The sequence below is a fragment of the Bactrocera dorsalis genome, chromosome 2, assembly GCF_023373825.1.
Source record: "Bactrocera dorsalis isolate Fly_Bdor chromosome 2, ASM2337382v1, whole genome shotgun sequence".
Lineage (NCBI taxonomy): Eukaryota > Metazoa > Arthropoda > Insecta > Diptera > Tephritidae > Bactrocera > Bactrocera dorsalis.
Genome location: NC_064304.1, coordinates 31,730,068 through 31,747,180, shown reverse-complemented (window position 1 = coordinate 31,747,180; position 17,113 = coordinate 31,730,068). Strand labels below are relative to the sequence as shown.

General features: G+C 36.9%; 1 protein-coding gene across 5 annotated transcripts in view; it reads left to right on the top strand.

The window, feature by feature from the left end:
• The window catches only part of LOC105231939 (filamin-A), a 109,320-nt gene that overhangs the window by 38,034 nt on the left and 54,173 nt on the right, over positions 1-17,113 (top strand). For all 5 annotated transcript variants that reach the window (XM_049449644.1, XM_049449645.1, XM_049449646.1 and 2 more), the window contains exon 4: positions 16,825-16,969. In XM_049449644.1, coding sequence (XP_049305601.1) covers positions 16,825-16,969 — 145 coding nt within the window. The remainder of the gene's footprint in view (positions 1-16,824; positions 16,970-17,113) is intronic.

Sequence of the window (17,113 nt, the reverse complement as noted above, 5' to 3'; positions counted from 1 at the left end):
AGCCACGCAATTACAGAAAATGCGGAATGTCAGAAAATGTAAGAAGGAAAAGGTGTCACGGCAAGTCGATAAAATATGAATTGCCGCGGCAGACACTTACTGCATGAATGTGCCAGTTTGCGGCGAAATTTGATTGTACTTATACAAAAACAAACAACTACGCTAAAAGTATTTAGTGTTATCTCTTCAACTTATCTGCCTATGTACAGTATTGTGCGAAAGATGCGCAAGTGAGTCGATCGTAGAGATATTCACAGCTACCGATCATCATATTTCTGACTATGATAGGACTACGAGTAGCTTATATAAAGGAAATAAACGTCATAATTAAAGAAAAACCACAGAAACTTCAAATTTAATGGATAATGTTTATTATCATTCGAAAGATTATTCTTTGGCATTTATTTTTTGATAATTGTCTCTTTCAAATGTTGGCCGCGGCCACGTCTCGGATCAGCTGAGACCGTTGAGTTCAATTTTCAATGACTTGTTCGACCATTTCGACTGGAACAGTTGAAAAACAATATCACCGAGATCACACCAAACCGTTGATTTTTCTGAAAGAAATGGCAGCTCTTGGATTTCTTCAGGTTGCTCTTCGTCCCTAATGTGACAATTTTGCTCGTTTACATACCCCTTGAGCCAGAATTAGGCCTCATCGCTGAACAAAATCTGTCTCGAAAACGTCGGATCTTCTTGGAACTTTTCAAGAGCGTTTAGAACGAAGCGATGTCACTTGGTATTGGTATTTTGTACGCTTTCAATTTAAGATCTTGACATAAAATGCGCCAAGTCGTTCCATAAGTCAGTCCGAGTTGCTGCGAACGGCGCTGAATCGACTCTCTACGATCTTCGTGTACAATCTCAGTTACGGCCGGTTTGTTTTTCTTCACGGTGTGCTGTACGTGGTCTATTCGGTCGAATATTATCCAATAATGAATGCTGGGTCTCAAGATTGGTGATAGAGTTGCGAATAGTACGCTCAGCAGGCCGTTAACCGTAAATTGAATCCTTAAGGAAATAAACCTGTATATATCAAAGAAAGAATCGCAAGCTTCAGAGTGAGATGTTAGCTCAAAGTTGCTCTACAAGTGCTGCCAATCTCTTTTAACAGCTTATAGAGTGTGCCCGTTTGGCCGCTCTCTAATGTTTTGTGAGTCGAGGGCTGCTATCGTTAGCATAAAATAGCCTGCAGAGCGAATTATGTATACAATCGAAAATAAGATTTTTAAACCACTTCACATGGGAAGTATTGTATATTCTCTAACTGTTCTCAGGAGTGGAATTTTCTTATAATTAACATTACTATAGCTACACTCACTTCCTTTTTAGCGGTTTAACAACCGAGGTTTAACTTCTGAATGAATTCTCTTTACTTAACACACTATTCTTATCAACTACAGTTATCCGTTAAGTCTTATAATCGTCTTATAATACCTTTAGTATGCTTTACCTTCTCTACTTCATCCATATTCAGCCTTAATTGGAGAATGAAAAAAAGAACAACAAATACCGCAATTAAGTTGTTTAATTATCAATAAAACATATTAATGCAGCACCGTTTTTCTGTGCAACTCTGCTGCTTGACAATTAATATTAATTAAATTCAGAATAAAAACTTTAATCGGTCAACGCCTTTTACGGTTTTAATCCGTCTTTTGCTGCTTTAATTACCCACGCATGCAACGACAGCCGGTGGCTTCTTCCATACTCACGCAGACGCGCACACTTCTATCATGACGAAGCCGCGCATGCGTTGCAGCAACTTTCAGCATTGATTTTCCTTCTTTCCAGCAATCGCCAGTGAGTTGTGGAAATTGTCAGCAATGTGGTAAAAGCTTGCGCATCATATCAGCTCAGCAATTAACTTGCTCTTCGCATGCGCGCCAACATATGCGAGCCGCACGTTCTTACAACATGTTTAGACAACTGTATGAGGCCGAGCTTGTAATACCTAACATTACTGACTTATATACATACATACATACATATAGATATATGCTTAAGTATGAGGCTATCGCAGATCACCGCTTCCGTCAGCTCTCCACCTCAGCTGCCTTCACGAACTGTGTCGCCTTTGCCTCTCACTTAACTCTGTGTGTCAGCAAGTGCTCACACTTTGCCCCAATGGCTTTCATTTGGTCCAACCTGGGCAACGCGCATTTCCCGCTTTCATTCGACGAGCTTCCCTCCGCTACTGTTGTTGCATTGCTGTATTTGCTTAACCGCAAATTTCACATTTCACATATAATATGTAAGCGCTGGCACGCGTGCGCAAACGCAGTGGCAAAACCATCTACTTGTCCAGCAAAAAAGAAAGCTTCCTCACTCATCTCAAGCGTAGCTAAGAGCAACAGTGGCACTTGCGCGCCATTTCGAGATTTTTATTTACTCCGTCTCATCAGTATTCGCAGCGGCTTACTTGTATGCCCTGTCACCAGCGCTAAGTCGGCGGCTCGGCCGTCCACTAACAGGTTGGTGTTGGCAATCTATCAAAATGCACGCGCATCAACCTGTTTCTCCTAAGCCTGATGGCTTTTTTTCTTCGATCGTTGGCTGAATGCGATGAGCCGCCAGTCGCGCATCTGCCACAACGTTTCAGCGCATCAAAGTCAATTGCTTTGCTCCCATTTGCCAAGCGTCGCCAACTAGCCGCTTATTTAGCCGACTAGCACTAGTAAGCCACCGGCTAGCTGAACAATGCTGCAAGTTGTCAGTTTCACAGTCAACACTAAGTCGCTCGTCATGGTGTGGCATGTGGCATGTGGCACATTCTTGGGTATTTAAGTGAGTCGCAAAAATTGTTGTTGCTTTCTAAGTAACTGTGTTAGTCTTCGCATTTACTTAAACGTTTCTAACTGCGTTTTTTTTTGCCATTTCTATGCCATAACTTTTCCCCCATTTCAGCTAGCGGTTTTGTTTGTGTTTTACGCCGTTTAGCCGGCGCTTTGGTCATTTAACTTGTTCATTGCTTGGGATGTTTTAATAAATGTTTCTGGTTTCTCATTTACCGGAATTAAGTTGTACGTGATTAATTTATAAAAAAAAACTTGGATCAGAGCGGATCGGTTTAAATAAGCCAGTTTTAAAGCCATTTGTCCGTAATGGACTTCGCGCCTGAGCGCGTTTCAGGTCCAGTGAAATATATTACCGTTGAAATATTATATAAATAGTTAGAGCCCATCTTAAATTAAGGTTCACTGCTTAAAGAATAGTAGAATTTAACTTGTAAAGCTGCATAAAGTATACAAAAAAGTATATGTTTCCACTGAGTTATCGATCAACAACATTTTATGAAGTTATCGAGTGTATCATCACTGCTGTTTCTCCTTCTTCATTATTGGCGTAGACATCGCTTACGTGGTTATAGCCGAGTCGTCATTCCTTTTCACTGTTTAGCGCCATTTGGAGATTTCAAGTGTAGCCAGATCCTTCTCTGTCCGGTTTTTTCAACGGAGTGGAGGTCTTTCTATTCCTATGCTTCCCTCGGCGGATACTGTGGCAAATACTCTTAGAGTTGTTGTTTGTTGGATTTCGAGGCTGACCTTCTTGTTGGTGATGATGCTGGTTCCAAGATAGACGACATTATCTACGACTTCGAATTTATGACTGCCAACAGTGACATGGAAGCCATGTCGCGAATGCGACGACTGCTTGTTTGATGACAGGAGATATTTCGTCTTGTCCTCGTTAACACTCAGATCCATTTGCTTCGTTTCCTTATCCTTTGTGGAGAAAGCAGAACTAACTGCGCGGATGTTGAGGCCAATGATATCAATATCATCAGCGTACGCCAGCAGCAGTACACTCTTATAGACGATTATACCTTGTCTATTCAGCTCTGCTGCTTAAATTATTTTCTCGAGTAGTTGATTGAAGAAGTCGCACGATAGGGAGTCGCCTTGTCTGAAACCTCGTTTGGTATTGAAGAACACGGAGAAGTCCTTCCCCGTGGATAGCCTTAATTGTCTCTTGGCCATACACTGGAAGGTTTATGGACTTGTTGGTTTAGGAAGAAGCCCACTAGGCGCCCTCTGTTATGTCGCGATTTCGGCCTGCTGCATTAATACTGAAAATTAGTTTGAAGTTATCTTGTATGTATAGATTACAACAATGAAGCGCACCTGTGATGTGTCGGTAATATGTAGATTTTACCGTTGAAACTTCGATCGCCAAACTATTGGTCTTGTATACTTTTCTCTACTTGGGAATGAAAAAGATGTATTTAGTTCCCCATGGATCTCCTTTTTCAGTTGCATTGCCAATTTAACCCAAGTTCTTTAAGAAGGTCGATTATGATACCATACCCGTAGCATAAAGTATCATATAACAATTTTCTTAAAAAATAAAATAATACAATTAAAAATATAGGACTATAAAAAAATTTCACAAAAACAAAGAGAAAGAGCGAGAGCTTAGTAAGGAAGAGAGAGAAAATTAAACTTCCAATTCTGTAGTAAAAAAAACATCAATAAGAATCTGTGAGTTTTAAAGTAAAGAGCAATAAAGTAAAAGTAAAAAAATTATCACTTTTGGATAATATACTGTGTTTTTGAAATAACAGTTCTTAACATATCGGATATTTTAGAAAATAATCCCCACGTGTTTACCAAAACAGTTATCTTGGTCAATAATATCCAAAAATTCGATATATAAATAGCTAGTAGTTATAAATCTTTTCGGCTTCTAAAATGCCTTCAATTCCCCTACATAGGGTAGTGCGCTAGGTTTGGGACCCGCCACGTAAAAAAAAACACCCAATGAAAACTTCGGCTATAATCGCGTAAGCGGTGTCTACACCAATGAAGAAGAAACTTTTTCAATATCAATGGTTAATGGTTAAGAAAACTTTCCACCTGGAAATAAAACAAGAGCTACAATAATAAAAATGCAATAAATTTGCGAAACTAAGCTTTATGGCGCTCATACTCATGAACTACTTAAGTGTACCACACAGTAATCAAATATCTGCAAACGTATACATAAGTGTCTATATAAAGTCCAAATTAGCAATAATGCGATTAGCGAACCAACCAGAAATAGTAAACGATTAATGCTCAAGCGATTTATTAATAATATTTGCTAATAGATTAAGAAAATGGGTAATCAATAGAGTGGACAACACATCGAAGCTTCCAATGAATTTATGACGCAAGCGATGCCGTCACCATGCGCAAGCAAAAACTTAAGTTATGTACTCATACACTTATTTCAATTGTTTTATTTTTGTTTTGGGCAATTGACAGCAGCTCGCCCACAAAGCTTTGCTTAGATACAAAGAAACAACAAAAACACACACGTAAGAATCGCAGTTATAATTCAAAATTGGTTGATAGGCGCCGCGAAAATCATGACTCAAACGGTTAATCAGCCAAAGAATCGCGACACTCATTGGAAGTTGATGATTGCATTGTTATTGAAGCTGTTGATCAGCAGCACACTATAGCAGTATTTGTGTTTGTAACAGCTGTTGTGGTAGTGGTGGTGGCGTTAGCGGTGATGACTGTTGTGGCTGAAGATAAAGTTGTTGATGTGATATGAGAGCTTAAGCGTTTGCCTAGTAACCTTGATTATTTTGCTTATATTTACGCTCATACAGTGTTGTTATTTTTGTGTTTTGAAAAGGTAGATATTTTTGTTTTTTGCAATACATGGTCTAAGTTTTGTTTTGTATTTTTTCCAATAATTTTATCAAATGCGACTATTAAAAGTTTACCATGAATGACCGCAGAAAGATATGACTTTCCATTTCCAAGCAGAGTTTTGATAAGAAATGCTCTTGAAATTTTGCTAATACAAAGTACATTTGCATTTGTACACTCGCGAGCACATTCCTTTGTTCTCTAGAAGTTTAATTTGAAGTACAAATATTTCTTTTATTTTTTATATTTTTCGTAATCGAATACATACGAGCATGCTTTTTCAATGTTACAACGCCTGATTATTAGGAAAAAACAACGGATGTGCATAAAAAATATTTCTCTAGACCACAAGCTATATAAATACATACTTTCATAAATACTTAAGTATAATTATTCATATATATATTTGCAAATACCCGTACGTATGATTAATTTACGTCTACGTGACAAAAAAATTATGTGCCATTATATAATTTTCACATACATAGTTCATGATTTTCAAAGGTTTTTAACGGAAATGAGACATCTCTTTGACCACAAAGCTTCCTCAGTTGCTCATGCAGAGTTGAGAATGTACCTAAATGGTTTATCGTCACAACTCCGTACAAAAAGTGAGAACCTGGCACTGAAATTCAGCGCTTATATGAGGCTATATAGCAGGGTTGCACTACCTAACCAAAAGTGTCTACCGAGTGCCAAAAGAAATTTTGTGTGTGTACCGATCTACCGTTTTGCACATGATTTTTGTAGTTATGCACCCAGGTAGCTCGTTCCATCGCGTTTTGATTCTCTTTACCATGCTTCCATCGAAATCGTCGTATAGGCAATTCTTGGGTTTCCCAAATTTGATCACGTTTACTTCTGTTAGCTGTACATCATTCTTGGCAATCTCGTCCACTATTTCATTGCCATCGATGCCTTTGTTGCCTTACACCCAGTAGAAGTTTTTTAATTCTGGCAACATTTTTCATTGCTGCCCTGCTTCTCCAGACACTTCTGGCCGATATGCGATAAAAGGTTACTGCCTTGATTGCTGCTTGGCTGTTTATGTAGTTGTACACTCTGGAATTGTTTGCAGGTGCATTAGAGGCCATCTCTACCATCTACCTTAGGTTCCGGTAGGTGAATTTCCGTACGCCTGTCCATCATATCACTGCAATGTAGAGCAAAATTGGTCTTACAATAACTGTGTAGCACCAGTGCATGAGAAACGGAGAGAGCCCCAGTGCCGAGCGTCTGCCTACACGCATAAAAAGCATTACTAGCATTTTTCACTTCGCAAATCCGTTATCTTCGGGTTCGACCCCAGAGCCGATTGCGATGCCCAGTTCTGGACTGTATTGAGAGTGCTAATGGTCTGTAGACACCTATCCGTTACAAATGGTAATGTCGTCCGCATATATGCTACTATCCTAGGGGCTTTGATGCCAAGTTCCTTAGCAGTTTATTCACCACTAATGTCAATAGCGGCGGAGATAGCACTCCACCTTGCGGAGTACCTCTACAGACTTCCTTGCTTATTTTAGCGTCGTTCCATTTTGCTCTTATCCGTCTAGAGGTCAAAAAGCTTCTAATATTGGATCATATGTGTAATCACTTGTGAAATTTGGGCTTCGTAATTCAGTCTTAACATCTTCTTTCTTTACAAAATATGAAGACACGCTTCTCATACCTCCATTGAAGTGCTGCTGCCATAAGCACACCGTGTTCTTAGAATATAAAGTAAAATATTTATGATATACATTTAAAATAAATAAATATATTATCATCGGAAATATTTGTGGTAGATAATATCGTGGTTGCATAAGCATATACATATATGTATATAACACTTGTACTATATACATACTACACGAAAATTCGTAGCCATGCCTTGTCATTACTCCACTTCGCCGTGTTTGCTTAACAAACAACAACAGCAAAATAATTTACTGGAACGTAAGCGATGATGTCACTGGATATTTAGAGCGATTAAACAATGTATCACAATTGATGCAAATATATGAATTTCTTCAAGCTCTCTTATCCCAACTCCAACCATAATCAAAAAACTAGAACAAAAAAATATTCAGCAAACTACTGGTCTACGTTCCAGACATTGACAGCTAAAAAATAGTAAAACACAAATAAATTTTTTATAAGTTCCCAAGTAAATAACCACAAAGTGTATGTAAAAAAATGTCATGCGAAATGACGGCAAAAGCAAACAACCCAAAATTTTCGCCATAAAAAATTGAAAAAAAAATTTAAAAGCGAAAACACAACGCGTTTTTAAGTACGAATTAGCAAAAAAAAAGCTGAAATTCTCTAGGAAAGATAATAAAATAAATAGCGAAAACTCACAAAGCAATAAAGAGCAAAGTCAAAAATTCGTTAAACTTAAATAAACACAAGCCGAATGGGAAGAAGCAGAACTGCTAATTGCGAATAAAATGGGCATTTCTTGAAATCGCTAGCAAAATACGCACACACATATAAATACACGCTCGTACATACATATGTATATACACGACAATTTGGATACGCGCACAATTTCTAAATTCGCAAGTTATTGTTGTTGTTGTAGTCAAATGTTGGCAATTGAATTATTGCTGAGAGCAAAGTGAAACCCGTTTCCGTGCCACTTAAGAAGTTAAGTCGAGTTCAATTTAGTCCAATTGCGGCTCGCTCGATCGACAGCTGTTCAAGCAGCTCCCCCGAATTTAGATTTGACTCATAAAGTCTCGGCAAATATATCTGCATGGTATGTACTTGAGTTCATAATGTTGAATGTTTTAACGTTGAATTAAAATCATAAATAAAGGGTGATATATTTCGAGGTTTATTATCATGCGTAAGAACATTTTTGGCATTTAGTTTTTGAAGATTATGTCTTACAAATGTTGACTGCCGCTATGTCTCAGATGGTCCATCCGTTGAGTCCAATCTTGACAATGACGTCTAACGGTATCACACGATCTTAGTGGTTTATGGTACGATATCATACGTTTGGTGATTTGAGGTATCTCCAAACCATGCATTGTGAATACCATTTCTTTAGGTGTCGATAACACGTTGACCTCTTAGTTAATTTTTTCGAACATAATTCAAAAGAAGTCATTCTGTGCCAAGTCAGTACTATACGGAGTATGACACATCAAATCGAAGTTTTGAGTGCTCAAAAACGGTGTGGTTTCAGTCGATGTGTGAAATTTGAAATATTGTCGTGGTGAAGAGTGCTCCTTCTTCGGCGCTTGGTTTTCCTGATTTCTTGCAAGGCAACTGACAAGCAAATGATTGTGTTTCCACTCAAAATTTACTGTTCTGCATTGTTCCAGTGGTATGGTTGTGCCACGTACAGTTTTTCCAAATAGACAGTCGGATCCCTAATCCCTCCTTTAAGTTGGTAATGAACCTATTTGCTTCTAAAAACTTATTTTTCAGACAGGTTAAAGAAGTTGAAACATCGTCGGGTCAAGAATACCGAGCTAAAAGCATACTTCCGTATTTTTTTTGCAGTTTGAGTACTTAACGGACGGCTCTCGTAAAATAAAATTTGTATTCATAATATATAGGATTGCAAAATCATATTTGAAACCGACTCCGACAATACCATTAATCAATATTGGAAAAAAATAGTTTTCAAAAAATAATAAGCAAAAACTGAATCATAATTCATTAATTATGTCCATCTCTAGTAAACAAGAGCTCATTCTTAAGTCTGCAATGCCGACACAATTGCCTTTTACGTAATATACATACATATGTACATATGTGTGTATGTGCATCATCATTTTTATATATTGTCGTTGCATGTGATATTCTCAGTTATACTTTTTTTTTTTGTATTTACACAAGTACATTGACACAGATAGATATGTAGATAAAGTTGCTGCTGATTTTAAAATAAATACACTTGTGCCGGCACAAAAGCACGCTCAGCGAAAGCACAGTTATTCGCTGATAAGCACTAAATTAATTCATCAATACCAGCTGGAGCGCAAATAATGAATGATTCTGCACTTCTTGACACAAACACACATACATACACTCTTACAAATGGGAGTTACTTCGCGCAAATGCAGCTCTGAGCCTGTTTGCTTGTCAAACATTTGCACACAATCGTCATCAAGTAGTGCAAACTAGTCATAAGTAAATATTTATTTGTAGGTATATGTATGTGTAGCAATTTTTTACACTCTAGCCACATGTTGCATAGAGTATAATAGTTGTTTTTTTTTACTATACCCTGAACACGCAGACCCTATTGAAAGTTTTTTTAAGTCTATATATATGTGAATTAATCCCACAGTTTTTGAGATATCGATCTGAAATTTCACACATGCTCTTCGCTCCCCAAGTAGCTGATAATTTTTCAGAACTTTTGATATCGGACCACTATAGCATATAGCTGCCTTACAAACTGTTCGATCAATATCCAGTCCTTGTTTGGAAATTTTTTGTATTTCTTGACATATCTTCACGAAATTTGGCATGAATTATTATGCAGAGCAATTATATAATTTACCAAGAAATTGCCTAGATCAGACCACTATAGCATATAGCCGTCATATAAATTGAATGATCAATACCCAGCACTTGTATGGAAAACATTTTTATTTTACATGATATTTTCACAGAACTTAGCGTGGACTATTGTACAAAGCAATGAATCAAGAAATTTTTATGATCGGATCGCTATAGCATATAGTTGCCATTTAAACTACTCGATCCAAATTCGGTCTTTGTATGGAAAATCCTTTATTTGTCGGTATATCTTCACGAATTTTGGCATGAACTATTGCCTAAAGCATCTGCATAATCTCCCAAGAAATTGTTTGGATCAGACCACTATAGCATATAGCTGTCATACAAACCGATCTATCAGAATCCAGTTGTTGTATGAAAAACTTTTTTAAATGACCTGATAGCTTTACAATATTTTATATTTATTATTGTTCAGACTAACGGTAAATTCTCCGAAAAAAATTGTTTACATCGGAACACTTAAGCATATAGTTGCCATATAAACTGACCGATTAAAATCAAAATCAAGTTCTTGTATGGAAGCTTTACTATTTGTGAAAGGTATTCTAGCTTCTATGCACCGAAGTTACAATTTTTTGTTTTTTTTTTGTTGCTTTTAATTTATATATTATATTTCCTTTTTAATTGTACTAACTGTGTATCTTTTCGCCCAGCATATTTGCATTTACAAGGTTTATTTCTGCAATTATAATTACTTTAAAATATGTTTTTTTAATAACACCTCATAAAAGTCTCATCCACGGCAACTTCTTAGGCATTTCTTATTAATTTTGTTTAAATTTTTTTCGCTTTACCATTTGCATTTATTAATTCACTCATTATTCCGCTGCCTTTCGTGCTTAACGAACCAATTAACTGTTGGCGAGTACTTCCTCCACTTATGTGCATGGTATTATACTATTATTATTCTTCAATCCTCAATCATTTGGAGCAACAAAATTTCCCAGCAAACTCTTACACACGTGTAAATATGTATGTGCTAAATACCAAGCATTATATGCCGTCTACACGCACATAGAAGTATGGTATGCTTCTCTTCACAGAGTGACCGTAAAGAATCTCTGGAATTCACAGTATCAAAATGAGGGAGACCTGCTGCTTCATATAAGAAGTTAAACTGCAATAAATTGTTTGCCTTGTTCGTGCCAATTGTGGCCATGTGAGTAGTCGTGCTTCTGTGTTGTTATTGTTATTTTTTTGTGCCGCGCCGCACTTGCTGTAATGTCACACCTTTGACCCTGGTAATCAGCTGTTGCTTACAATGACTAGTTTCTATTTTTAAGTACGCACAGCATTACTGTACTGCGATGGGGTTAGACGTGATGACAGTGTGATTTACGGGTTTATTAGTGTACTTGCGTGCATATATTTTTACAAATTACATAATTTATTTATGTTTAAAGCGTTTAAAAATTACTTTGATGAATAAATAAGGTGATATTTCAGAGTTATATATTTATATTTCAAATTATAAATTTCCTAGAGGAATAGCTGTCAAACCAACTGTCAAAGTGAATGCATATGTTTGACATTTATGTTGAGTAAACTTTGCAGAATTAAAATATACAGATTTATACCGAAAAAAAAAACTTTTGAAATTGTAATAATATTATAAAAAACCGAGAACTGTGCAAAAAGTTTACAGAGACCTTCGCAAACGTCAGCCATAAGATGCATTTTCGGCTTAAGGAAGACGTGAATTTCCATTTTCGGAAAGCAAAAACTTTCTGAAGAAACTTTCCATGCTAGTTTTATCAAAAAACACAATTCTAAGAGTAGTACAAAGCCCTCAAAGACGATTGAGAGCTCGTTGAAGACATGCCCCGTTCTGGACGACCTTCGACTGATTAAAATATCCCAAAAAGTGAAGGATATGGTGCTTGAAAATCGTCAGAAATCATGTTAGAAAGATGGGAAGAGAGATCGGAATCTCTCGCGAGTCCGTTCGAATGATTTTGGTGAGTATTTTTGGCATGAAACGCGTTCTTGCTCCGACACATCCCGATAAAGCTATATTTTTTCAAAAAGAGAACGATTGTGGCCGAATGTAAACCCAAAAACGCATTGAATACCATCGATCAACCCTCAGATTTACCTGATTTGGCTCCGTGTGATTTTTTTCTTGTTCCCCAAACTGAAAAAGCTGCTCCGTGGAACCCGAGATAAAAAAAAAATTCGCCGAAGGAGCTGAAGGCCATGCCAAAAAGTTCTTTGTGAAAAGTCTTTGGAGGAATGGAGAAATCGTGGCGTAAATATATTGCAAGTGATGGGGATTACTTTAAAGTCGACAAAAAATATTGATGAATAATTAAATATTTTTTACTCACAATGTATTCTCTGCAGCTCTATACTTGAGATTCTGTTCAAACATCAAATCAAGATTTTAAAGCAATATCTTTATATAATTGATTTTAAAAATATCTATAGCTCTAAAAAGAATACCCTTTATACACATATACTTCTCTTATTAACAATTACTCGTTTATAATTACTTACAAACATATGTGTAAACACATGTTTTCTCTGAACACTTTCTTAAAGCTGCCTCTCGAGCGCACACATTTGGCTCCAACTCATTAAATACAGATTTCCAATAATACAATAACAATAATGAAACTGCTTTTCCGTTCATCATTTAAGCTAGCTGCTGCGATACTTACACACACCATCACCTGTTAAGACATATACCGTTAATCTGTTGCACTTACAATGCACTTCAATTCACTTTAATGGCATCAGTGTATTAATGCAATCGTCAATAGTCGCATTCCATTTGATAACCGTTAATTAATTAATTGTCATTTAGCGCAGATTTTTACAAGAAAATATTTTCACCCCAAACAAATGTTTGTCGCTCTGCCATTTTGCCTTATTTTATTTTGTTGTTTGTTAAATGAAAAGCTCTCGGGTAATTAACGCCACTTTAAGGTGACAGCAATGTACGGGTTTGTCATATTTCAATAGCTAAATTGGCAACATTTCCATTCAGCAATGAAAATTCTCTTAATATGTTCGATTTTAATTATTAAATCCATAAAAATAGTTGCCTTGTGTTGGGGAGCGTTTTCAATAGCATGCGATGAAATAATTTGCTTTCTCTTGACTTTTGATAATGATATGGTAATAATTAAAGCTATCAATGAAATAAGAGGTTCAATGGCTTGCTGCTTCTTTTTCTTTACTGGAGCCGAGCCGAGTTAACAAAAACGCGCCAGTCGTTTCTTGTTTTCACTGTTTCCTGTTCACCAATTGCAGATTCCATGCGAAGCTGGGTCCTTCTCCAGCTGGTCTCTCCAACGGAGTGGAGTCTTATACTTCACCGGCGGGTACTGAATCGAAAACCTTCAAAGCTGGAGTGTTCCCTTCCCTCTGGACAACCTGACCTAACCAGCGCAGCCGCTGTCTCTTGATTCGCTGAATTATGTCAATGTCGTCGTCTATCTCGTTCAGCTTGTCTTTCCATCGACTGCGGTACTCGCTGCTGTCAATGCGCTTAGGACTATAAATATTCGTCTTACACAGCCGCATTAGCTTTACGACGATACCAAGTATAGACGGCTTATGGTAGAGGCAGTTCATTCCCGTGCTGTCGAAGGAGGATTTAAAATCGACGAAGAGGTGGTGTGGATCGATCTTCATTTCACGGGTCTTTTGCAAGATTTAGCGCTTTGTGAATATTGGTCAGTTGTTGATTTTCCAGATCTAAAGCCACATTGATAAGGTCCAGTCAGTTTGTTGACAGTAGGCTTTAGTCTTTCACACAGTATGTTCGATAGAACCTTAAATGCGATGTTGAAAAGGCTTATTGCACTGTAGTTGGCGCAGATTGTGGGGTCTCTTATTTTGTTGATTGGACAGAGCACACTTAAATTCCAATCGTCGGGTATGCTTTCGTCCGACCATACTTCCTATAAGTCCCGCAATTCAAAGTTGTTGCTGTGGTTCTTCAGACGGGTGCCCGACAGTGAAGAAATTCGAATAGCAAGAATTTTTTCACTGTCGGGCAATGGGAATGTCTGTTCCATCATCATCGATTGCGAAATTAGGTACACCAACTCCTGGTGTTATGCTTTCACTACCATTCATTAGGGTAGTGAAGAGTTCCCTCCATAACTTCAGTATGCTTTGAGCACTAGTCACTAGATCACTTCTGGGGGTTCTACAAGAGTATACTTCGGTCTTGAAACCTTCTGTTAGTCGTTGCATCTAAAATATTATACTCTAAGAAAATTTTATCTTTCTGACTAGCACCAAACTCTTAAGACTCCTTAGAAAGATATATACTCGTGATAAGCTATTTCAGTTTTAAAAGCTATTTATACATTTTTCTTTTAATATCGAAGAGCGGGAATAACAAGTTTATTTGGTTATAATACTCCCTTCCAAATAAATAGGCTTCCCCGCTACATTCTCTATTATAATTTACGTCGAAAAGACAAAACAAATTGCCCCAAAAATGAAAGCAGACCACAATTTAGAGTTCATAGAACCCGAATGCAAATTCGATACAAGTATTTTGATCGCGTTTTATCGAGTTCAGTTTGCTATTCAAATTTAAATTTTAGCCTTTTGCTTTGCAAAAGTAATTTAGTGTGACGATAAAGATAACGTTTGCATACAAATCTCAACTCCATTAACTGTTTCACGAAATCGTTGAAATCGGTACGGGGAAAAAACAAAAAATCTTGTAGAAGGCGAATAAAAACGAGTTATGTTTGTAATACAAGCGATTGTGTTGAGTTGGTCTTTCTCCCACAGATATGCATATGACAGGATAGAAAAACTGATAGTCATTATTAATGCGAAATTCTGTAAATTATTCTTGCATTTTTGTACCCTTAACAGGGTATATTAAGTTTGCCACGAAGCTGTTAGTAGTATATATGTAGTATATAGAAATTATCAGCTTGTTGGGCTGAGTACAGAGTATTATCCAAGGTAACGGTATAATCTTCGAAGAAACTTTTCAGCTCGGAGCACCAAAGCATTCATCTGTCATACAAACTGACAGATCAAAATCAAGTTCCTTTAAGATAAACTCAACGAAATCATTGTTGTTTCCTCTATTTATCAACAGCAGACACCATATGGTAAATCCTCTGGCTAGTATGCTTATGTCGAAATCATATATGAGGTATTTTTTATTCACTAAATGATGCCCAGTCATTGACTCAAAAGCACGAAAGTCACACATTAACTATTCGAGAAACTTTCTCTCGTATATATCGCCATAAATAAATTTATTAAATAACTCACAAAAATTTATTTCAGAATAGTTTTACATAAATCATTTGATATCATTTTAATCACCTTTTTTAAATAATAACGCGAACAAATCTTGGAAAATCACCGCCATCAAGACAAATGAATGAAGATCAACAAACTTTTGAATGGCGCTATTGAATTACCATAACAATAAAATAGCTGGCAAAGACCATAGATGTCTTTTAACAATAACAATGCCTATTTGACGTACTATAATTACGAATATTTAACCAAAAATAAACAAAAGTATTTGCATAAAAATACAAATCACAAAGCTGATCGAAACGCCATAAAAACAACCGTTTGACAAAGTGGTAAGGCGAAAAAATTCGGTGTACATCGTATGCACGCGACCAACTGTCACTCAGTCAAGTTTAAGGTCAAGTCAACCATAATTGGCTAATTGCTTGGACGTTGCTTGCGCGCCTGCTTGCTGGCCGTCTCGCCGCTTATGTTCAAATATGTGCTGCTCACGGCAAAGTGGCTGCGATTTTGTCCATGGCAAATCGTTGCCGGTTATTTCGAGAAACATGTCTACACATGTACGTGAATGTGTGTTTGTAAGTGGCTTTAACACGTACATGGCTATGGAGTTTACTAACTGAAAACTGGTTGTTAGCACTGCGGCTCGTCTGTGAGCATGTCTAATGGCCACTTGAAGTGCCAGCTTCAGCGCTTCACCATTTTCCTTGCCTCTCGTGCGGTCTCTTGTCGTTGTGTTGCATTTGGTCATTTACGTAGCGACTGCATCAAAACAAGTTCACTCGCACATTCCATGCTATTTCATAGTGACTATTAAGCGCGCCAAATCAATAATGATAAACGCACCAATAATCAATGACAGCTATTGGATGGCAGGAGATGGTAAAACTTCTAGCGGCCTGCCTCAAAATGTTGTTCGACAAGCTGTTATTTTAATTTATATTTTTTCAGAAAACCATAACTTCTGAAAATCACTTCTAATCACTTGCTTACATCCTAGTATCTTATCACTACTAATATTCAGCTATTTAAATGTCATACTAAAAGTCTCTCCGAAGTGAGGTTATATTTAAGCAAGTCACTTTTTCATATAAAGTACATTCTATTGCACTCTAATAGCTGTCTATCATATTGGAAGACACCAGCAAAATATTAACAATCGGCCACAATTAAAAAGCTATTAGCGCTTTTATGGCTCTGGTGGCAAAGAAGACTTGTAAAACAGCTTTCCTGTTGCTTTTTTCAACAAAATTGTAATGAGTTTAATTAATATGCTTCCTGAGAAGTCAAGTTTAGCTTAAGCACATATAGTATGTGGCTGGTTTAGAAATTTAACCGGTTCTTTTTTGTTTAAATATATTTTTTATCTTATCGCATAGTCATAATAAGTATTCTTTTTTGATTTTAGATTCCTCTGACATCGTCGATTGCAAACTGAAACTGATTCTCGGCTTAATATGGACGCTTATTTTACATTACTCCATTTCAATGCCACAATGGGATGGCGAAGATGAAAGTCAAGTGAATGGCTCGGGTCCAACGCCCAAACAAAGGTAAGTTTCTAGCATTTTATTGTTATATTTTTGATTCGCGAATATAATTATCAACATTAATGCTACATTGAACTATTGAACTATTCGAAACTACGCCGAAATGATTTTGTATACCTTAATCAAGAGATACATTAAGGTTGACAC